The following is a 23907-nucleotide window of genomic DNA, read 5'->3' as shown; positions in this document are numbered from 1 at the left end:
GGTTTTAAAAAATGTGAATTAAGGTGGACTAGCCATACTAGATCTAAAGCTGTATTATAAAGCAATAATCATCAAAACAACCTGGTACCGGCTAAGAGATAGAGTAGTAGATCAGTAGAATAGATTAGGTACAAAATACAGAGTAGATAACTGTCATAGTAATAGTTTCATAAAGGCAAAGATCCCAGCTTTTGGGATAAGAACTCACTCTGACAAAAACCACTTGGAAAACTGGAAAGCAGTTTGGCAGAAACTAGGTACAGACCAACATCTCACACTGTATACCAAGATAAAGTAAAAATGGGTAGATGATTTAGACATAAAGGTGATGCCATAAACAAATTAGGGGAGCATGAAATAATTTATCTGTCAGATCTATGGATAAGGGAAGAATTTATGATCAAACAAGAGATGGAGAACATTATGTGTTACAAAATGGGTCATTTTGATTACATTAAATTAAAAAACTTTTGCATAAACAAAACCCGTGAAGCCAATATTAGAAGAAAAGTAGAAAATTTAGAAGAAATTTTTATAGCAAGTTTCTTTGATAAAGGCCTCATTTCTCAAATATATAGAGAACTGAATTTTAAACGTATAAGAACACAAGACATTCCCCAATTGATAAATAGGCAGTTTTCAGACGAATAAATCAAAGCTATATATAGTCATTTGAAAAAATTCTAGAAATCACTATTGGGGACAGCTAGGTGGTGCAGTGGATAAAGCACCGGCCCTGGATTCAAGAGGACCTGAATTCAAATCTAGTCTCAGACACTTGACACATACTAGCTGTGTGACCATGAACAAGTCACCTAACCCTCGTTGCCCTGTCCCCCCCCCCAAAATTACTATTGATTATAGATATACAAATTAAGACAATTCTGAGGTCCTACCTCATATCCATCATATTGATTAATATGACAGAAAAGGAAAATTATAACTGTTGGAGGGAATATGGGAAAATTGGGACATTAATTATTATTGGTGGAGTTGTGAACTGATCCCCAGCCATTATGGAAAGCAATTTGGAACTATGCCCAAAGGACTATAAAACTGTGTGTACCCTTTGATCCAGCAATGCCACTACTAGGTCTGTATCCCAAAAAGATTTTTTAAAAAGAAACAAACAGAGAGAGAGAGAGAGGGAGGGAAGGAAGGAAGGAAAGAAAGAAAAGGACCTACATGTACAAAACTATTTATAGCAGCTTTTTTGTAGTGTCAAAAATTTGGAAATTGAGGGTATGCCCATAAATTAGGGAATGGCTGAACAAGTTGTGGTATATGAGATTATATGTGCTATAAGTAATGGAATACTACTGTGCTATAAGTAGTGATGAGCAGGATGCTTTCTGAAAAACCTGGAAAGATTTATATGAATTAATGTTAAGTGATGTCAACAGAACAAGGAGAACATTGTTCACAGTAACAGAAATACTGTATGATGATCAACTGTGAATGACTTAGCTAGTCTCAGCAATACAAAAGTCTAAGACAATTCTAAGGACTTGTGATGAAAAATGCTATCCTACCCAGATAAAGAACTGATAGAATTTAAATGCAGATCAAAGCATACTATTTTATGGGGGTTTTTTGGTCTGTATTTTCTTTTATAACATGACTAATTTGCATGACCACACAGTTATAATATATATCCAATAGCTTGCTATCTCAGGAAGGAGAGAAGGAAAAGGTGGGGGGGTGGGGGGAGAAGGAAAGGGGTGGAGAGAATTTTGAACTCAACATTTTAAAAAATTAATGTTAAAAATTGTTTTTACATGTATTGGTTTAAATTTAAAAACAAGGGGCAGCTAGGTGGCACAGTGGATAGAGCACCAGCCCTGGAGTCAGGAGTACCTGAGTTCAAAATCCGGCCTCAGACACATAACACTTACTAGCTGTGTGACCCTGGGCAAGACACTTAACCCAAATTGCCTCACTAAAAAAAAAAAAAAATTAAAACAAAACAGGTATCCCTCAATTGGAGAATGACTCAACAAATTATAGTATATCAATAAAATGGAAATTTTTTGGACCACAAGAGGATAAATTGGAAAAATGTAGGGGAAACATGTATGAACTGATGAAGAAAGAAATGAGTGGAACCAGGTCACAATAAGAGAAAACAACTCTAAAAGACTTCAAAACTATGACCAAAGCAGCTAACATCACTTCAAAAGATCAATGATACTGCATTATATGATGGTGATGGAATATTATTGTGCTATAAGAAATGACAATCAGGATGATTTCAGAAAGGCCTGGAAAGACTTATATGAACTGATTTATAGTGGAGCGAGCAGAACCAGGAGAACATTATACACAGTGACAGCAATATTGTTTGATGAAGAATTGCAAATGACTTAACTATTGTCAGCAATGCAATGATCCAAGGCAATCCCAAAGCACTAATGATGAAGCACACTATCCACCTTCAGAGAAAGAACTGATATTGATTGAACACAGAATGAAACATGCTATTTTTCACTTTCTTTCTTTCTTTTTTCTTTTATTCAAGTTTTCTTGTACAAAATGACTAATATGGTAATGTTTTACATAATTGCACATGGTTGCTTACTGCCTCAGGGAGGGAAGGGAGGAAAGGATAGAATTTAGAACTCAAAATCTTAAATAAAAATGTTTATTGTCAAAATAAGATGAATGATGAAACAGACATCCTAGAGATTGCAGAGAGGTGATGAACTAAAATATAGAATGAGATACACATTCTCAGACATGGTCTATGTGTTGATTTGGCCTATATGTAACAAAAATATTTAGACATATTTGCTACAAAGAAGGTTTCTGTTGGGAGGACACTGTGGGGATAATAAATTAGTGGATTGTGATAGTCACATGGAATAAAGAGCATCAATAAAACATTTTTAGTGAAGAGAAGGGAAAGTGCGGAAGGTGACACAAATAGAACATTTTGTGATGTTGTTAAACTTGTATGTATACATTGTATATTTTTAAACTATAATCAAAGTTAACAGTTTCTTATATGTCCCCCTACCTGTTTTTTTTTAATATTGAGATTCTTGTTTTGTTCATGATTAAGTTCCCTTAAAAAGAGTAGGAAAGGATATGATGAAAATAATAATGATGCTTCAATACATCCATGACCTAGGATTACATCTGTGTTGGTAGCCCCTCCACAGATGCAGATCACAACAACCCTAGGAATGAGAAGACAGTCTTCAAGAATTGTTTCCTGTGACCACAATGGCCTCAATGACATAAATGAAAACAACACTAAAAGGCAACTAAACTCCAGTTACTCATAATGAGCAACTTCAGTCCCAAATAATAGATGATGAGACACACTTCCTTCCTCTTCATAGAGGCAGGGCACTGTGGGTGGAGAACGTTGCATAAACTATCAGACATAGTTTGGTGGCTTTATTTAACTGCTTTTCCTTGTTATGAGGAAGGATCCAATGGGGGATGTTGTGATGTAAAGCAAAAGACTCCCTTAAGATCTAAGATCTAAAAGACAACGTTGCCATGGCCAAACAATTCATCCTATAGCAAGTCGCCTGGTGATGGGCCTTTCTGAACTTGACTAGGTTGGAACAGCAGACATCTAGCCCATCACCATACCTGTGCCTTTCCATCGTGATCAGACTTGCAAGAACTTGTATTCCTTCAGCATCGACTTCTAGATTCCAGAGTCATTTCCAAACAATAATGAGGCGTCAGAATAGGACAGTAGCTGGATACTAACAATAATAATGTAGTATGATTGTATTCTTTGTAACCATGCAGTATAAAATGAAATGTCTGTGCATATTATAGATATGGTAAAATACCGAAGAAAAAGGAATTACAAAATTAAGTATCTTCATTAATAATTAGGGGGCAGATGGCTGAGTGAATAGGGAGACCCTTGTCTCAAAGCCAAGAAGAGGCAGGTTTCACCCCTGCCACTCTTTAGCTGTGTGACCCCCAATCAAGTTACTCAATCCTTCAGTGGTCTAGGCCCCTCTAAGAAATTACAGCTTCAGTCCCTATTTATATCAATAATTAGAAACAAACAACTATAAAGCAGTTGGACCATCAAAGTCACATTTACCTCAGAAACATACCCTGGGAGCACTTGCTATCAGCAGAATCTTGCCTTAATGGGATGCTGTATAAATTTTAAATAAAATTGAAAGATCCTTTCATTAAGATTAGAAATTGTTTATTGAGTAGATTTCTTTCTGGTGCCATTAGGAAGAGGATCCAAAGACAATGATTGTTCTTTTCATACTGTTTTAAGTGGGGGGGGGGTTGAGGCGGAGATTTGGGGGGGTTGACATTTATTTTTTAAACTATTTCTTCAAAGTGTGTAGATTTAGATAAATGCTAACCAAAGCATAAACAAAGCAACAAAGTTATTTTCAATCTATTATTTTCTTCTCGTTCCTAATTTCTGGAGGCACTGGCTGACCTGATGATACAAGATCTTGATTGGCTTCCCACATGACTGAAAGCACTGTCCTTCATGTGGGAAATGGGGCTAGATTTCAAATTGAATGGGCAGAGTTTCCATTAATTACTCTAGTTACTCTGGATGGGTAGTTATCCAAATTCTCTGGCCTAGTCCTTTTTTCAACCAACAACATTAATTTGTGAGACAACTGGCTGTGGAGTTGGGAGATTGTCGATTCCAGAGCTGAGGAGGCCATCACCATCTTGATGACTACCCAGTGTCTTCAGCACCTTTGCAAAACAGGCTTCCTCTGGGCAAAGTAAACAAACCCCTTATGTTGCCAGGTGCTGACTCCTTGGGAAGAAGCTTAGAGATACAAGGACACCAACTTAGTATGACCTCAGAACAAAATTCAAAGTGCACATAACATGGATTGCTCTTGCTCTGAGTACTGCACAGACAGTATAAATACACATGGATAGAATTCACTTTCTTCTCTCAGATTCACTCCTTTACTTCTTTCTAAAGTCCAGAGGCCTTTAAACATTACTATTGCAATGTTCTATTAGTATTGGGGTAACTGAAATACTCCCAGAGGAAGGGGGATCCAATTACAAAAGCAGCCCATTGCTTCTGATCTCCTTACATTTACCCGTAATTACACCTTGATTTTATTTAAATGTAAAGTGATCCTCAAAGTCTATTAGTAAATGTAACTGATGTCAAAATCACTATAGATAAGTTTCTTATATTAATTATTCACCAATTCCTGCCTATTCAAGAGAGAGAGAGAGAGAGAGAGAGAGAGAGAGAGAGAGAGAGAGAGAGAGAGAGAGAGAGAGAGAGAGAGAGAGAGTCATGGGATGGGGGCTGGAGGAATAAATCCCCTGGTCAGTTTTCTGCTTTTTGCTTTTTCGATCTGTACTTGAATACAACTACCCCTTTTGTAGAATTTGGCCTCTTAATTTTTGACCTATTATGCGACCTCCCATTTATATTGTTATGAAACATAAGAGGTTTGGCTGTTAAATCACACCCAGAACAAGATCTTGGCTTTTCATTTCAAGTTTCCCGAGATTTCTAAACCTTTGCAGATTTCAGTTCCTCTAGTGCAAATGAAACTATTCCTCCTTTTTCATTACTCTTCCTGCCTCCCACCCCACCCCGCCCCCACCCCATCCTTCTTAATTTGGAAGATTTGTTCTGTAGCAATCTGGAGCATATTTTAATTGTCAAATGAAAATATCGTGAAGCATTGGTATGGAAGCAATAAAACCCCACTTGGATCAGCGCTAGCCTAAGAAATCACACGATTCCTTTCTCACATGGCATCTTTCACTCCCTTGTTTTTGAAGTTTGGGTCCAAGGAATTTTGCATGCTGCGGGTTGACATTTAGTTAATAGCATCTTTTCCTGAGGTTCCCATTTTCTAACCTAACAAGATTAAGAACAGTGACCTGATGATATTTCTTTGTACATCTGGCTCTTTTCCATTAAGGAGGATTATAGCAAAAGCTGTAGACATCTTACCCTCCAGGTCACCTCTCTTCTGCAATACAAAGCAGGGTTCCAAATCTGTGACCCTCACCCTACCCTTAAAAAAAAAAAAAAACAACCAACAACCCACCCTCTCCATCATCACCCAAAAGAAAACTTCGATGTCAGGTGTGTCTCGGCTTCTGAGATGAGGGTTGCCTTATCTCCTAACTCCTTGGTTTCTTCTTGATGCTAAACCCTGAAAAAGAATACCAGAGCCAATCGTTTTAAAGGGGGAAGAAGTCGGCACCTCCTTTAAGTTATGGTTGCTACCGCCATTTAAATTATCAACAATATTGGGGAACTTAATCGAGTTTAACGTCTTGAGGCGCGTTAAAGGGGGAGAGGAAAAGGAGGGAGAGATAAACATTTAAATTTGAGAACATAGGAGGTGCTCAGTAAATGCCTTTAAAAGTGGAATTTAAATACACTTGGAATTGTTCCCCATACTGTCAGTAGCTAAATTATGTACCTCGCACTCCCTTCACCAAGTTCTTTTCACAAAAGTGACATTTATTTATGCAAGCTTCGGCCTCAAAGGTAGGGAAGCCCTTTCTTCAGACCTGATGGACCTGAGAAAGACGGGTGCCTCTTCGCTTCTCAGTCTAGCCTCCCCCACCCAAAGGCTCTCAATTAGACCGAAGGAGGTGCAAATAAGAGGATACAGGCAAGGACCTAGATGAGTAAGGGCACGCGGAGAAAAAAAATAAAAGGAAAAGGAAATGAACGGACAGACTGCAAGACAGTGGGGGGTGGGGGGTGTCTTCCAGGAGTGGAAGGCAGCAGGCTCTTTTGCACACCCTCTTCCCCGGCTTGTCCCCAGCATTGTCCCGAGAAGGGGCTATTGGCAGAGAGACCCTATACTTGGGGTGAGGACTAGGAACGGATGGAAGAGTGGATGGCGAGGGGGGAGGGGGCACCTAGGACTTTTGTCTGGGCCAAGGCAAGCGGTGGCCCTGAAAGGGCGGAAAGCAGCGGCAGGGAGGACCTGTGTGCGGGCTGGATCCCGGGGTTCTCCCGCGCGCTCTCTCGGGGCCCCTCTAATTAGAGAGGGGATGCAGGGGGGCGTGAGTTCCCAAACGTTTTAATCGAGACTCCTTTCAATGGCCGCGGGACAAATGTAGCCACTGTTACTGTGTTCTGAATGGCGGGCGGGTCGCCAGGGCCCCCGCCCGCCCCCCCAGCGCGGCCATTCAGGCCTCTTTTCACCGGCCCGAAGCGCTGCAGCCCCCCGGGCCCGCCCGGAGACACTCCTCGGAGCTACTAATTAGTCTAATTAGAAAGGTGGCTTGAGGGATGGAAAGAAGACCGAGTTAAGTTAGGGAGATGCTCAATGCTGCCAATCTCGGTTGGGAAGCAGCTTATTCTCTCAGCAAAGAAAAGGCCCTGATGGAGGAGGGTCCAGATCGAGCCCGTCCCGCCCCCCACCCGGGCTTGGTGGAATCCGGCCCGAGCCCTGGGCTAGGGGCGGGCGCTGACCTCTCTCGTCCCTTAGCCCCACACCCAACCTTCCCTCCCTTCTCATCCCCAGCTGCCTAATCTTCCCCAGAGAAAGTCTGTTGACGCCGAGGCCTCCAGGGCCTGCTCAAAGATTTAGGACTAGGAGAGGTGGGAAAGAAAAGCCAATAGGGCTGTTGTGCTCTGACCCGCAAAGCAAGCTTCGGGGCGCGCTCCCAAGGAGGGCCTCAACGCAAGACAGTAGGACCCCCCCTTCGGGCACCGGCTTGGAGGGGCGCTGGACACCCAAATGGACATACACGCACGCGAGAACACACACGCAACTACTTTCCCCCTCCCGACCCGCCCCCCCCCCCCCAACTCACAGGTCTGTAAGATTAAGAACCGGAATACTGAGGCCTAGTGACTTGCTCAAGGTCACCCAATTAGTACTAAGCAGAGCTGGGTTTCCAACGCAGGTCCTTTCTTAAGCTTCTTTCCACTAGCAAGACAAATACGAGATTCACCTCCTCCTTTTCAAGTCATACCATATGACAACGCTGTCAACCCAAAGTCGTCAACCCAAGCCTCCTCCATCCGCAATAAAAAGATTCACTCACGCACCCACAAGCTCACACTTGTGGGCGTCATCTTTTCTCTCACTTTACTTGGGCATTCCAAATCACACACCTTCGGCCTTTGCAAAACTCCTGGGTTCAAGGGGGAGCCTGGAAGGGTCACCTCCATCACCAGTAACAAGAGGACCTGAAAGAAATTAGATCAAGAGGGACCATGGTGGAAGTGGGAAGGCACTGCTTCCTTCTAAAAAGGCCTTAGGAGCAACACAATTGGGAAATGGCGTCTGTCCCTCTCCGTGGACCAGTTTAGGGGCGCTGCAAAAGAGGGATTGAAGGGGGGTGCGGAGGTTGGGTGCAGCTGTCTTAGTGGGCAGGCATGCAATAGTAAAAACACGAAAGGGTTGAAACGATGAGGCTCGGGCTGTGTGTACTGAAGAGACGTTTTTATCATCTGAGATCTTGGGGCCCAGAAAAAATGGAATTCAGTTGAACAAGGCACGAGGTCCCGCGAGGCCCTCTCTGCAGACCACTAACTCCTCTATGGAAGTATAGATGCTTGCGTGGTAGCGATGAGACCATTCTTTCTTTTTTTAAAAAAAAAAAATCTGGAAAACCCAAGAAGGAAAAAATCCTTGGTTTGGGAAAGAGAGGCACGGAAACTTAATTGCATGCTGCTGTTTGGTAGTGTTTTCTATGCGTTCCTTTCTTCCTCCCCCCCCCCAGTTGTCTATTTCATTTCTTCGGGAGCAGAAATTTGTAAGGGACCCTGAACCGTGATTCCCTAACTGGCTGTCCTGCTTTTGTCTTGAGAGGAACTGATCTCTGCATCTGCCCTCCATCCCGTGCCACCCAGAGTTAGGCTGGGGAAACAGTTTCCGGGAGCCTCTTGCCCAAGGCCCAGTGCATTCCAACGCTTACTCCAGCCCGAGGGCGGGCGAGCAGAAGATAGCGAGGAGAAGGGAAGCAGCGCGGGTGGTTTCAGGAACACTGAACCTTTAATTGGACTATAAATCAGGCAGGGGAGTGCGGTGGAGCATGTGCAGGTGTAAAAACAGAGGGAAAATCCTGAACTGATCAGCCAAAGCGCCCAGGCAGGTCAAACCCTCCTGCAAACTAACATCTTGATAAGTCCGCTGACAACAAAATAAACAGTGCAGAGAGCCGAAGAGAGGAGGGGAACCCGAGACACCCGAGGCAGCGCTTCCAACACATACCAGTGGAGTTGCTGCTTTCTCAAAGAGCGCAGGCCACACGGATTTCGCAAAACAGAGAGAGGGAGCTTTACTCCTTCTCCACCAACTGCGCTCCCATCTGAGCCCCATTTTGAAGGCTCTGGAGTTGTTTGTTTTAGGTTTTTAAAGAAGTTTTTAGAAAACCAATGCTGCCTCAAAGCCACTGCCTGCAGACAGCATTTCGAGAGACTGGCCGAAAAGCTTTTTATCTCTTGCATATTATATTGCCCATTGTGCCATATGCCTGGGCGTGTGATAAGTGTGTTATTATCCCACCTCGGAGCAACGTGTCAGCATGGGGCGCTCTGCCACACGAGAAACAAATCACTAGCTCCCATTTCATTTCAAGGGGCTGACGTTTTGAAAACACCGCCCGGCCTCAGGTCGAATGAGATTACAAACCAAATAGAAAGGGTCTAGGAAATTAAATACAGTACACTCACTGCTCGGGAGCGAAACCCTGTCAAATCCCGATCACGCCGTTGGCACAAGCGGCGAACAGATTCGCAGACAAAGGAAAACAATAGAAGTCTCGTTAGATCATTTTTCTGGACATTGTTTATGGTCTGAAAGGGACCAAATCGCTTCAAAATGTTGCCGGTAAAAATGATCCTGTGTGGAATGCAACTAATCCTTTTAGGTTCCTGTCAACTGTTTCCACAAAAGGAATCCGATTTTTCAAATCAAAGATCCAAAAGTCCTTTGGGGAGAGATTTATTACTTGCTAGAGTTTTGGTTATACGGAAAAAAGCAACACCATCATCCCACCCACCCCCACCAAAACTAGACCCTGTCCCTTTAAACACTGCCTGGCGTGCCAAGCAGACCCGCTAGAGTTTGTTGACAATTATCCAGGGACAGCCAACGCTTTGGGGAGAGGGAGGAGGGAGAGCAGAGAGGGAAGGAAGGCAGAAAACACAAGCTCCCACAAACCGAAAACCAAGACATGGAAATCCTAGCTTTTGGGTCGTCTTTTCTCTACCTACCAGTGACTACTTTGGGAAAAGCTAAAACAAACAACAAAAGCAAAACAAAACAAAAAGAAATGGTGCACCCTCGGCCAGTGACTAGCCAGGGCGAGCACAGAGGCTAATTAACTCCTGCACCGGGAGCAGCAGGAGGCAGGTGTAGATACCCTTTGGGGCCTGGGCACCCAGCAGCCAACAAGTTAAGCCCAGTCTGGGTCCATGCAGGTCGGAAATTCTGAAGGACTTTTCTACAATTTTGGCGGGAGAAACTCCCTTATCTCTCCCCTCCCCCCACAAAAAGGTAAATATAACGGATTGCAGGTTACCATGAACATTCATTCTCTGAAACTTGTAGAACTAAAAAAGCATTGTTTGGGGGAAAGTGAGCAGGTGTTTTGTTTTGTTTTGTTTTTAAACTATTAGTCTATCTCAGTTAACATTTTACAGATTTCATGGAGCCAATGAACTCATAAAGTCATTCACTATATACATACATGTTACAGGCATGCAAAGACTAATGACTAAGTCTTATTAAATGACTAAGTCTTATTAAAGAGGGCCCTCTGTCTGGAAATCTTTTCCTTTGGGGGTCCATAATTTTTGTCCAGATAGCTCACATTTCTCTGGTGCTATTAAGATTGACAAAAGATTGTTTTCACAGCTATGCCATAAGGCTAGCATTTGCAAGTATGCTGTGTCCATTTTACAGATGAGGAAACTGAGGGTCCAAGAATTCAAACTATGTGTCCCCAAAGTCACACAGAGAGGACACGGCTGAGAAACTGTAAGATTCCATTGTTACCTATTATACTTCCTAAAAGTGCAATCTTACAACACTGACCTTTTGAGTTGGTGAGGAAACTATAGTTACCTGTCTGAGGAGTCTGGGTCCTGCAAGGTGCCCCTTGATAAGTTAGCTTTGCCTCCTTAGCAATTTTCTGATTTTCAGGAACTAACACCAGACAGCTCATACTCCACAGAAGGACGTTTTCTGGAAATGGAGCTTTGCAACAATTCTACCAGGAAAATCGTGGTGACGAAAAGTGGCTCTTAGAATGGAGAAGTAAATGAAAAGATCTTTCCTCATGCATTGTTTCTCACTGAGATGATGGGCTTCTCTTGTTTCCCGAGTGTGTTCTCTCTCCCCATGGCAGAGACCGCTTCTTTTATTTCTCTAGGAAGTCAGGAGAAGGGATAAAGTGCTCTGGAACACAGCAGGTGCTCGGTAAATATTGACTGACCAAAAAAAAAGGGGGGGGTACTAGATGTTAATGAGGATGATACCTAGATAAATTAATAAGAGGGTGAGGTGAAGGAAAGAGAAGGGAAGACTGGAAATGGTTTTTTTTCTAACGTAGAGGAAAAGTGACCTATTAAAAATTAATCTCCAGCACCCTGTCTAATTAACAAGTGTGAAAGAAATGTTCTTATCTTCTCCGCAAAGCTCTTTTTATAAAGGGTTGTCAGCATCTCTTTGACAGCTACAGTCGGAGTTTGGGAAGTAGTGAGGTGGGGGGTGGCGTTGTTTGTTTTAATATGACCAAATATTCTCCTAAAGAGACTGAAGGATCATTAGACTACACTCCTAAGCTTAGAGAAAGTATGTTTTCTGTAAGAAAAAGGAAGGATAGAAGGAGAGACAGGGAAGAAAAGAAGAGATGGAAGCAATTTAATACTACTTTATATTTTTATAGTTTCTATACATAATGAAGCATGTTCATTGACTTTTCTTTTCACAGAACTTAAATATATATATGTGAGACCTGTGGAAATTGAACTACAAAGTTAATTTGAACTCAACCTCCTGCCTTTTTTTATTTTTTTGAAAAAAAAAAGTTGTGAGCATATTTGTAGTTCATTTTCTGGCATTTTTTCCCCTTCACAATCTTTCATGTTAGCAGGGCATGCCTGTCAATGTCATTTTCATTTAAGTGAAATTCCTCAAGTAATAAGTTAAGTGAGAATGTTCCTTTTTAAGTGTCAGGTTATTTAACAGTAAACTTTCACAGTGGACTTTAGAGAAAATTAATTTCTCTCCATTTACGGCCTGAAAATCCCATGTTTTGGTCCTATTTAAATCAGGAGTGTGATCCTGCTGGTTATATAGAAAGCAGAAGTTCCTTGGCAATTATAAAGAAATGATTTATCTGTGTGGCAAACAGGATCTGCTCTGGGTTCCCCCTTTCCTCTCTCCTATGTGAAGAGTTTCAAGACTTTGTCACCCTTAACAGCATTCCAGTTGGACCCAAGTACCAGTAGTTACAGTCAGACGTGGTTCCAAGATACATGCCTATACAGAAGGTCCCAGGCAGTGGGAAACGGTATTTGTATTACTCTGTGAATATGTAGCACATGCTGGAAGAGTTTACTCGGTATATGCAGACAAACACATGCCTATATTGTATATGTAGACAATGTATTATTACAATACAATGTGTTTTATTTTATCTGTGTTCTACTTAAGTTAGATGAGACTTCCCTTACTAGTAGCATCTCATATAGTTGGAAATGCCTCCTGCTAAAGAAGATACGCATCTCTCAGAGTAAACTGGGTAGGAGCTCCCTTTGGACCCTTTGAATTATTCCAGATTTAGCCAAAGCTCCCAATATTTATTGTCCAATTTCTCCACTGAAGAGGCCTAAGATGGCCACATTAGTGACTTTTTATTTGGGTCCAGAATAAAACAACCCAAACCATGGCATTCACACAGAGAGAGAGAGAGAGAGAGAGAGAGAGAGAGAGAGAGGAGACCACAATGAATGGGAGTATATATTGTGTTTTGATCTTTTAAAGAATTCCTTCTCCCCAGGAATCTCCCCAGTCATCAGTACTTGGTTAGAGGAGAGGAAAGATGTGGAGAGAGAAGGGAGAGGGAAGGAGAGGAGAAGGAAGGAAGGAAGGAAAGAGGGAGAAAGGAAAGAAGGGAGAAAAGAAGAAAAAGATGCTATTGTGTTTTCTTACAGTACACAATACCTGTTACCTAAGAGCCCTCCCACTAATTCCAATATGTAGACTTCCATAAACAAGCAACTACTTAGTAATAGCACAGTAATTCCTATCCCCAAAACCACTCTATTGAATGAAAGCCTAGAAACAGAACTGACTTAGCTTCTGACTCTATTGGGGGCCAGAAAGCCTAGAGAAGAAGTCCAAAGAAGTGGGGGGGGGGGGGGAGGACAGGCACTGAGTGCAATGTTTCATCTTCAGTGGTAACTATTAGTTTTCCTCTCTTAAGGACTTACTTGACTGCCTAAGTACCAGTCCGTGTACAATGGATTTTCTTCTGCAAGACAGGGCTACATGTATCACATATACAGTGTTCAAGGGGAGTAGAAAATTAAAGTCACAGAAGGGAAAAAAAACTCTCAAGAAGAGCTTTTCCCCACCTGTTTCTTTCCAAAGGAAATCAGGTGACAAAGTCTTAAACACTTTTATTCTTCCAGAGATCAGTTCCCTTCCAGGTAGTGTCAATGTCTCTGTTTCTGTCTCTGTCTCTGTCTCTGTCTCTATCTGTCTCTGTCTCTCTGTCTCTTTCTCTCCCTCCAATCCAGTCTTTAGACAATCCAGCGTCAATGTGACAGTTAAGTCTCTGAAGGCTGACAACCAACAAAATGATAACCTGAAGGGGTGCGAGAGGGAAGCAATAGCTACCAGTGGGAAAGATGTGAAGAGAAGGTGTATGGGATGGCCATAACAGAAGCTATTATGTAATAGAAGCAAGCTTAACAAAGAGACATTTTACCAAGAACTCTGCAAAGCCCCTCAGCCTGATAAGGGCTGAGAGTCCTAATCTGGGTACTTTGTTTCTTGGAGAACAATTAAGTGGTTCCAAGGTGGGTTGAGTATTTGTTATCTATGATGCAATAGTGAAAGAGACTGGAGAAGTGGTGCTGGGAAATGCAGAGCTGTGTGAGACTGACAGAAATGAAGGTTTCTGAGTGAAATTGCTTGTGGCACTCTTCCTACCAAACAGCTCTAAGATGATTTTGAGGCAAGGCATGGGTGAGAAAAAGGGGGTTAGGCCAGAGTGTGAAAGAAAATCGTTCCAAATAAATAGCTATTCTAGGGTAGTGGCACTCTGGGTGCCTCTTTAATATAAAAACAAGTAGAAGATTATGAAGATGGTGGTGGTGAGGATGGCAATGACAAAAACAATGAAGACAGAAGTGGCCATTTGGTAATGAGTTCCTCCCACTGTTCATTATGACCACCCTCACCAATATCTTTTCTCCTAAAGGCAGAATCAGTGCCTTTTTTGCAAACATTCTTTAATACTGTGAATACTTTACAAGCATGGTTATGATACTCCATCAATTAAAAAGTGATCACTAATAGTGATCAGTAGTTTTCCAGGGAAGGTATAGAGGAATGGATCTTTTGAGTTTGCTTCTTGTTGCTGAATTATAATAACTTTCTCCCTTCCTTGATAAAGGAACAGAAAAGTTCAGAGTAGAATGGGTCAAAAATTAAAAGGGGTGGCCTGAAATTGTTTTAAAAAGGGAAAGATGTGGGGCAGCTAGATGGTGCCGTGGATAGAGCACCGGCCCTGCATTCAGGAGGACCTGAGTTCAAATCTGGCCTCAGACACTTAACACTTACTAGCTGTGTGACCCTGGACAAGTCACTTAACCCCAATTGCCCTGTCCCCCCCCCCAAAAAAAAGGAAGGAAGAAAAAAAAAAGGAAAAAAATAAGAAAAGGAAAAGGGAAAGATGTGACGTGAGGAGAACTAATGTGAAAAATGAATTCAGTTAGGAAATATAAGCCCCAAAGTGCCCTACCAGCTGGTCATGATCAGAATCTCCAACTCTTTCTGTCAAATGTAATATTATCTGAAACTGTGGAGGTATTTATTGCGGGAGATGAAGGAACTAGATTTTACACCAAACATATTTACACATTTGCATTCGTGGCCTTATAAACACATCACGTTACACTGGCCATGACATCAAACACACTTACCAATGAAAAGCATATGCACAATTACAAAGTCATAGAGGATGAAAGAAGGCAAGTGGCAATTTATGGAGTACGTCTGTGTTTGTGACCTTTCTCTGCTGGCTGAAGAACCAACAAGTGGAGCACGGGGAGAAGGATTCTGCTTTCTCCTTATTCTCTGCCCTTGGCCCCATCCAGTTCTGGTCCAATTCCAAGGGTCAAGGTGACCCTTAGTATCCTAACTGCGTCTCAGCCGGCCCTTCGGTCACCCCATTGGGAGGATCTCTGGCCAGTTTCAGATGTTGAGGTCTTGCTAAAGTGAGCTGTAGGATACTTGTTCTAAGTTGCCCCACACATAGGTTTTCTCTGACAGTGACAAACAGGTTTAAACAACATTTTCAGAAAAAGTAAAGCATTGTTGCATTAGTTTAAGTAGAGGGCTTCGAACACACAAATCGTAGTGGGTAAACGCTGCATTTCAGCAGCAAAGCCAGGCTCCCAAGCAAGAGCAGCAGCAGAAACAGCAACAATGGTGTCCACAACAACTCCAAAGTGTGTCCTCAGCTAATAGAGGAAATCAGAGAGTCAAGGACCAGAAAGGGGGGAACAGAAAAAGGTATGGACTCAAATCTCCAGCTGGCAGACAATCTTTAACAAATGACGCTGAGTGAGTAGTACATCAAAATAATCACCTCCCCGATTCTCTCAGGAGACAGACATAAAGGAGAAAATGGGGAAAGTCCCAGGAGAGTAGAAACCTTTTACTCAGGAGGAAAAGATGGTTGTTTGCCCCAGTTACACTGGAAGTACTTGGATAATAAATACATCAGGAATTACAGTTCCATCAGCAAAACCTTTCAGTGTGAGAGCTCTGCTGAGGAGGGAGGATGCTGAGAAGGGATGTACAACCATACAGACTGCTCAGCGGGTAAAAAATGGGAAAGGTCCTCACATATTTCCTTCCTTGACTGTAACTTTTCTTTCTTCTTTCTCTCTGTCCCCATATTTTAAGAGGTAAAGAGATGGTTGTTAAGCACACCAATAGTGTACTGAGTAGCAATGACTTCTCATTTTAAAGAAATCATTCTCCAATATAGAAACCGAAATCGAGGGAGAAACTTTCCTGGGTCCTGACACCATGTGTGGCATAAGGAGCAATTCAATCCATAAGGGCTTCATTATGCTAGCAATAGATAACATTTGGCTAAATCCAGCTCTAGATTAGATCTCTGCATTACACCAGCACCATAAATTGAGAAGTTCCTTTTTGTGTGGTCCTTCTTGGGGAACTGCTCAAACCCGTATATATTCCTCTCCCTTATTAACAGCAATTCCCTCCCAATTCAGCTCATTTGTCTCGGAGCTTTACCGGGATATGATGGAGATGGAGAAACAAGAAGGGGGGGAAAGAGCCGGGTTAATGAGTTGTAGTAAATCCACACTTTGTAGTGGGGAGGAGGAGAGAGTGACCAATGTTTGTTCAATTGGTTTATTTTTAGAGGTCCAGCCGATTTGTGAAGTCTTGTTCAACTAGGCTTCATCCCTACAAACACACAAACATCCTTCTGTTTGCCTTCAAAGAAAAGGGGACATTGCGCTGGATTTGCATGCGAATGAAGAGCCCTGGCGCAGAGATGTTGTTAGCCCATCAAAGGCTGCGGGGCTGGCCGGCCTGCCGGCCTTTGTTTCAGCACCTGCTAGGCCAGCCCAGCCTGACCGCTGGCCGCACACTACGGGCACACGGCTCAGGGATTTGGGCCCGCACTGTCCTGCAGGGTTTAGAAAGCCGGTGGCAGAATCAAAAACCTGGAGGATAGAATTGCTGAACCGGCATAATGAAAAACTTTAACAGCTAGTGGAACTGGTGAGAGTCATTATTTGCATTTTCATTTCCGAATAGAGTAAAAGAGAAGATTAAAGGCAACCCATCTCTAAATCTCGTAGGCACTCTTTAGCCTGGTGTACTACAGTATTGTAAACACCTTTTCTCTCTATTGCCACAAGAAAAAAAAATGAGGCCAAACCATTCTCGTGAGTCTAGAGAGACACATATTTTAATGGGGATAGAGTCATCTTTCTCATTTCCTCTTTGTCATTTCTTTAAAAGGACGAAAAGCAGAGGAAATACAGTACTTTTTGTGGCCCAAGAATAAGGTCAGGACTTAGCCTGCAGTTCCATACTTTCAGAACATCAACACCGAATCTATATATGAAGACAATATTATGTCCTTTACCCTTTTGGTAATTACTTTCAGATCTAAATAAATGTCTGATCTTTCACTACAAGTAATTCGTATATCTTTAAAAGTATGCCTCCACTAACTTGTCACTCTGAGCCAGCACTTGTGATATAGTCCATAAACCATTTCCTCTCTGAGTCTGAATTACTTGGCCTTTTATAGGGTGGAGGGAGAGGATGGTCTTTAGAATATTTTAAACTTTCATCTACTTATTCTATAGTGATTCTCAGATCATATAATTTGTTTTTAAATTTTTCAGCTTTTTCTCAACTATCCCTGGGAATAAAGGATGAATTGTCTTCTTAAGAGTGTTTATGCATAGGTAGTTGTTTTATTTTGTCTCTATTTGAAAAGAAGAGGGACAGGAATCTCTACAATGATTGTAACAACTGCAAGATTTTACCCTTCCAGTAAATTAACTTCAAAATAGAAACTACTTCTAACAGTCTATATATAGATCACAGTGGGAGACCAAATCTGCAAATCTTTATAATATGTGCTTATATACGTAGTGTAAAAAGATCAGATTTGTTGACTTGGCCTCAGCTGTACTATATATATTAAATATGTAAACATTTAAATGTATATCCTAACCTATTACATATCCTAAATTTAGAATTACAATCTCTCTGTTAAAAAAAATTCACTTAAAGTGCAGACACATTTTTCAGTGAACTAGAAATTGACGGCTTTGAGAAGACATTTTTAGCATATTTAAAACTATTTTAATTTTAGGGATCATTTATGCCTTAAATAAATATGATTAGTTCAATGAAACATTTCATGAATTTTATTTGGAAGGGTTTTTTTTTTTCAGTAAACTGTATTCTAGCTTAAAGTTTATTGTATCTTTAAGTACATGGTGATTTAAACAGCTGCTTTTTAATTTCATACTCTTCCATCTTAAAAAGAATTGCATTTTAAAATATATCATTTTGTGCAAATGTAAGGCTTTAATACATTTAAAAATGAACTTTATATGAAAAAATTTCAACACCAATTTGTTTTGTACCTAAAGCAAAGAGAACATCTACATTGTAGATATTTAAAACTTTCCTCTTTATAAAACATTTAAAATTATTATCTTGCTTTCCACTACTGTTGCAGTATTATTGGAGACTATATTGTTATTATAGACACAGAACTGCAGGGTACTGTGCTGAAAAATGAATAGAAGTTATTCATCTTAGAGAGCAAGATCCAAAATTAGAGGTAATGGTCCCATACCTTCCCTTAAAATAACTGTCTTGAACCTTTGGAACACTAAATATAATGAAGTCAATTAAAATATATTCTCAAATAACATTATTTTCTACTTTATTTGTAACATTTCAAAATTATTTCCCATTAACCTTTCTTTCTTCTTTTCCCATAACCTGACTGAGAGAGAAAAATCATAATAGGATCTTTTGATGACTCTTGGAAATTCATATTTTTGTCTATTCTATTGAGCATTAAACATCCCTGCTAAAATGGAACTTTTTAACAGGAAAAAAAAACCTAAGGGGAACGAATCCAATCAATTCTTTTTGATGAATTTTCTTTGAAAATTAAATTTTTTTATTTCCGAAAATGTGTAAAAATCTTACATTAGAATGGTACAATAATAGTTCCCAGTAAATTTTACAATATTCCTTTTAAAGAATACGCATTCAGTACAAAATAAAAATTCCATAAGTCTATTATGATACAAAAACACAGGTTAAGATAAGAAACGATAATCTTGACTTTTTTCCTTCCGTGTAAACATGTTAATCATTTTTCCTTTTTGTAAAAAAAGTACACCAGACAAGTGTCCTAAGATGAAAAAGTATTGCTTTGCTGCTGTCCCTCAGGACCTCTATTATCATTTTTCCTTATTATTAATCTTCTGTACATTATTGATTTTGAACCCTTGGACCTGAGAATCTCGAAACCACAAAAGGGCTCAGAGATTTATTTTATTAACATTAATAATAATTAAGAAATCCGAAAGAAAAAAAAAAGAAGGCAACCACTTTCCAGACTCGGACACCGTCACCAACCCTCAATCCATCCATCCACACGGTTTCTGCTGCTGCAGCATAGGTCTGGCTTTGCATAAATAGTGGGCACCGGGAGGAGATCCCGGTCTGCCGCCCAAAACACGCGGTCTCGCTGGGGGTGGAAGTGGGGGTGGGGGTCCCGCGGAGGTCAAGGTGAGTGTAGGGAAGGGGTGGAAACCAAACGCAAACCCCAAACCCCCACCAAGTCAGGAAAATTAAAAGGACCCCGTATATCCTACCTTCTTTCTTTTTTTTTTTTTCTCATATCGGTTTGTTTGGTCTTTTAAAGGAAAAGAAAGCGACAAACCATTAACAGTTCGAAATCCTAGCGGTCAAGGTCTCCACGCCGGACAGGGCTGTCCCTTGGTGCAGCGTCCCCAGGGCTGCCGAGGACGAGGAGGCGGCGGCGGCGGCGGCGGCAGCGGCCACCAGGGAGCGGGTGAGCGCGGCTGCGGGCACCACGGCCGCCTGCGCGGCGCAGCTGCCCCCGGGGGCCGCGGGCGAGGGCGACAGCGGCGACGACGACGACGACGACGAGGACGACGAGGACGCGGCGGCGGCGGCGGCCTGGGCCGCCTGGGCGGCGGCGGCAGCGGCGGCGGGGCCCAGGCTGCCCCCGATGATGCTCTCGATGGAGAAGGGCGAGCGCGCCAGGCCCGGGCCGGCCCCGGGCTTGGCCGCCGCCTGCAGGGAGCCCGGCAGGCCCGGGCCCAGAGGGGGCGGCGGGTAGCTGAAGGCTGTCCTGGCCAGCTCGGCCGCCGCCCCGTGCGCGGGAGGCGGCGGTGGCGGCGAGTGCGGGTGCGGGTGGTGGTGGGCTGCCGCCGCGGGGTGCGGGTGGAAGGCGGCGAACAGGGCCGAGGGAGGCGGGTAGGGCTGCAGCTGGAGGCCGTAGCCGCAGCTGTAGGGGCCATAGCCGTAGGCGTGCGGCGGCGGCGGCGGCGCGGGCGGGGGCGGGGGCGGGAACAGGGCGGCGGCGGCGGCGGCGGCGGCGGCAGCGGCGGCGGCGGCGGCCGCCGGGTCCCCCCCGGCCCCCGCGGCCCCCGCGCCCCGCAGCAGCAACGTCTCGGCGGCGGCGGGCGGGAGCAGCGGCTGCCGCTTGAAGCGCTTCCTCCGACGCAGGAAGCTGCCGTTGTCGAACATGTCGGCGGACTCCGGGTCCAGGGTCCAGTAGTTGCCCTTGCCGGGGTTCCCGGGCTCCCGGGGGATCTTGACGAAGCAGTCGTTGAGCGAGAGGTTGTGGCGGATGCTGTTCTGCCAGGCGGGGAACTTCTCCCGGTAGTAGGGGAAGCGGCCGCTGATGAACTCGCAGATCTCGCTCAGCGTCAGGCGCTTCTTGGGGCTCTGCAGGATGGCCATGGTGATGAGCGCGATGTACGAGTAGGGCGGCTTCACCAGAGGGTTCTTGGCCCCGCCGCCGCCGCCGCCTCCTGCGCCCCCGCCCCCGCCGCCGCCGCCGCCCGGGGCTCCAGCGCTGCCTCCCCCAACGCCGCCGCTGCCCTCGCCGCCGGACCCGGCAGCCTGGCCCGCACCCGGGGCGGCGGTGGAGCTCCCAGTCCCCGGGGAGAGCAGCACGTCCTCGTCCTCGTCCTCGTCCTCCTCGTCTTCCTCTTCGGCGTAAGAGCGACGCCGCCTCCGGAGTCCCGGCCCGCCGCCTCTACCGCAGCCACCGCCGTCATCTTCCTCCTCCTCCTCTTCCTCTTCGTCCTCGCCCTCCCCCACCACATCGATGTCGGTCTCATCCGCCAGTCCGGAGGCATCGGACATCTCAGCGCTTAGGGTCATGGCTCCTCCTCGGCGGCGGCAGCGGCGGCGGCGGCTGCGGGGCGGTGCATAGGGGCTCGGGGCTCGAGGCACCCGCCGCGCCTCGGTGCTCGGCGGCTAGCCTGGCCAGAGGGAGCCAGGCTTCGGACGATTCTCGTTGTTGCTGCTGCTGCTGCTGCTGCTGCTGCTTGCTACTGATGCTGCTTGCTACTGCTGCTGCTTGCTGCTGCTGCTGCCACCCCGGCTGCTGGGTCACTCGGGCCCCCCAGAGCTTTGGATCCCAGAAGAAAAGAGCTCTCCACTCCGCTTTGCTTTGCCTTGCCTCGCCTCTCCTCTCCTCTCCTCTCCTCTCCTCTCCTCTCCTCTCCTCTCCTCTCCTCTCCTCTCCTCTCCTCTCCTCTCCTCTCCTCTCCTCTCCTCTCCTCTCCTCTCCTCTCCTCTCGAGCGTGCACAAACACACACTCACTCACAAACACACACACGCCCTTAGGCAAGCACTGGGCGCCCTGAAAAGTTGACTTTCTCCCCCCCCCCCTTCCTCCCCCCTCTGGCGCTCCCACACCCACTCTTTCCAAGGAGGAGGTGGCAAAGCTGGGGGCAAATGAGGCAGGGAGTTCGGCGCGCGCGTGTGTGTGTTGGGTGAGAGTCTGGGGAAAGATCGTGGAGAGGATGGGGCTGAGTCCAAGAGAGGGCGGACCTTTCTCTCTCCTTATAGCAGAAAGGGGCCTGTCACATGGCTCCTCACGTCAGAGCCACCACAGGGGAACGGGGAAAGAATCCTAGGAACACATTCCTAATCCAGAGATACTGTTGGGAAAACTAGCAAGAGTTGGGGAGAGGGGGAAGAGAAGGGATTCATTATTCATTCCTGTTGGGGGACAGACCTGAGTTTATATACAATCAAGTGATCACGATTAGGTTGTGGCGGGTACTGGAAATCTTAGTCGTCCCTGATCCCTTTGCTAACTTTGGCACCCAACTCCGATCCCAGCAGCAAACCCTGGAATCTACAGTATGGCTTAACTGAGCTCTGGTCAGTGGTTTCCAGGAGACTCACAGTCTCTGAAGACCCACTGCCTCTCAAAAATGGGCCGACTGGAAAAGCAGAGTTTTAGCTTTTGCTGTCTAGTCTGCTAGCGATCCCCTGCCCAGTGTGATGGGGAAATGTATTTGCTCATTATTTTATCAGAAATGTGAATCATGGTACCATATATTACTATAAAAGTTATTATCTGGTAACCACTTTTTTCATTCTCCCCAATCAATTCTCCATTAATATTTGTATTCCTCGAGCAGTTAATTTAGGGGGAAAAAAAGCCATTTGCCCATAGTTTCTATTCAATAAAAGGTGTTTCCTTTCAATTGTCCCAAAGACACTTTATGCTAAAATGCTTCCTAGAAAACTCAACTTTTCCAAGGGTCTAAATATTCTAGAAGACAAAATTGGAAATACTTGGATAGAAACTTAAGACTTTCTTGTTAAACCACAAACACTTCTAGCTAGAAGCTTCTGGAAAACAGAGATCCTTCATAAGGGAATAAGATTGTCTACTAGTATTGGAAATCGGAATATTAGAATAAAGACTTCCTATTGGTATAGAATCTTTTTATTGGACCAAATATGTGATTTCATTGAGGTAGTAAAAACCTCCCTTCACATGACGATGGGCATCTCCTCCATAATTTGTAACTTTAGAGAGCTGAGAACCGAAATGTTAAGTGATATTCCATGATCATACTGAATGGACCCTTAAGGTTAGCTCTGAACGCTGATCTATGTGACTCGAAGGGTAGCGCTTAATTCACTCTTCGAAGCAGTCTTTCCGTTTACATATCTGTATATAAAGTATATGTATACATATGCACACATGTAGGGGAACTAAGGAATGGAATCTACAATGGAAAAATAAAACCTTTAATGAAAAGTTTTAAAAGTTTATTTTTGGTTTGGGTAAATATACTAAACTCTGTGGTAACAGCAGGTGGAGGGAAAGGAAATGTTTTCATCGAATTCAATTTCCCGTTTAATTGCTTTTTCTGTTTCAGTTAGTGAAAATAGTACCTCCCTGTTCTCAGTACCTTTCATTCAAATGTTACGGGATTGATGGATCGTTTCTCTTGCTGGAAAAAGCTGAGAATTATTGGATTTCACACTCTTACAGTTCCCACTTTCTGAAGTTTAGAGGTCTGTAATATTATACATGCCATAAGTTTTTAGAGACTCAAACATTAGCTTTCTTTTCTGGTTGAAGTTATCATTTACGAGTACTGTTAAACAAGAACAAGCTGGTTCTCTTTTCAGAATAATCATCAAATGTGATCGTGAATTGCATTCTGTACAATATACTTTTAACTTATTTTCCAAATCAAAATTTAAAGATTCAACACGCCTACAGTTATTTAATTAGTTTCGTGGCTCATCAAATATAGTCTTACTCTTTTCTAAAACTCTTATTCAAATGGGATTTTTGCTACCGAGTAACTAGATATCGAATGGCTCGTGGTCTCTAACCCGTAATTTACCGGGAGAGAGGGGCGGGAATCTTAGGTGTCGCATCTATTTTCTTAATAAAATAATTTTCACTAACTGGCTTTTAAGTATGGTAGTTGTAAAATAACTGATACTGAGCATTAGCCTGTACCAACATTAATCATTTATACTAATCAGGGACCGAGGTAACCTCGCTATAAATCATGGTTATTTCAAGGACTTCACATTTTTCCATAGAAATTTTCCCTTTTAGATAATCTCATAATATCCGAAGCAACCGTGTAT

At 43.6% G+C, this 23907-nt stretch overlaps 1 protein-coding gene across 1 annotated transcript; it reads right to left on the bottom strand.

Annotated features, from left to right (window-relative positions):
* Window positions 1–18972: 18972 nt before the first annotated feature.
* On the bottom strand, window positions 18973–21282 carry FOXD1 (forkhead box D1). The gene is made up of 2 exons (XM_043977565.1): window positions 20881–21282; window positions 18973–20841 (listed from the first exon to the last, which is right to left on the bottom strand). The coding sequence occupies exons 1-2, from the start codon at window positions 21150–21152 to the stop codon at window positions 19680–19682; spliced, it is 1434 nt and encodes a 477-aa protein (XP_043833500.1). The 5' UTR covers window positions 21153–21282; the 3' UTR covers window positions 18973–19679.
* Window positions 21283–23907: the final 2625 nt, after the last annotated feature.

The sequence above is a fragment of the Dromiciops gliroides genome, chromosome 1 (assembly GCF_019393635.1).
Source record: "Dromiciops gliroides isolate mDroGli1 chromosome 1, mDroGli1.pri, whole genome shotgun sequence".
NCBI classification, from domain to species: Eukaryota; Metazoa; Chordata; class Mammalia; order Microbiotheria; family Microbiotheriidae; genus Dromiciops; species Dromiciops gliroides.
Note: the sequence above shows the minus strand (reverse complement) of the source record. Positions and strands in the feature narration are given on the sequence as shown.

What these genes read in the sequence shown, in the direction of transcription:
- FOXD1 (XM_043977565.1), bottom strand. Translation starts at nt 21,152, where the DNA reads ATGACCCTAAGCGCTGAGATGTCCGATGCCTCCGGACTGGCGGATGAG. An exon ending in GGTGCGGGCCAGGCTGCCGG is followed by an intron (nt 20,842 to 20,880) that starts GTCCGGCGGCGA and finishes TGGGGGAGGCAG; the next exon opens with CGCTGGAGCCCCGGGCGGCG.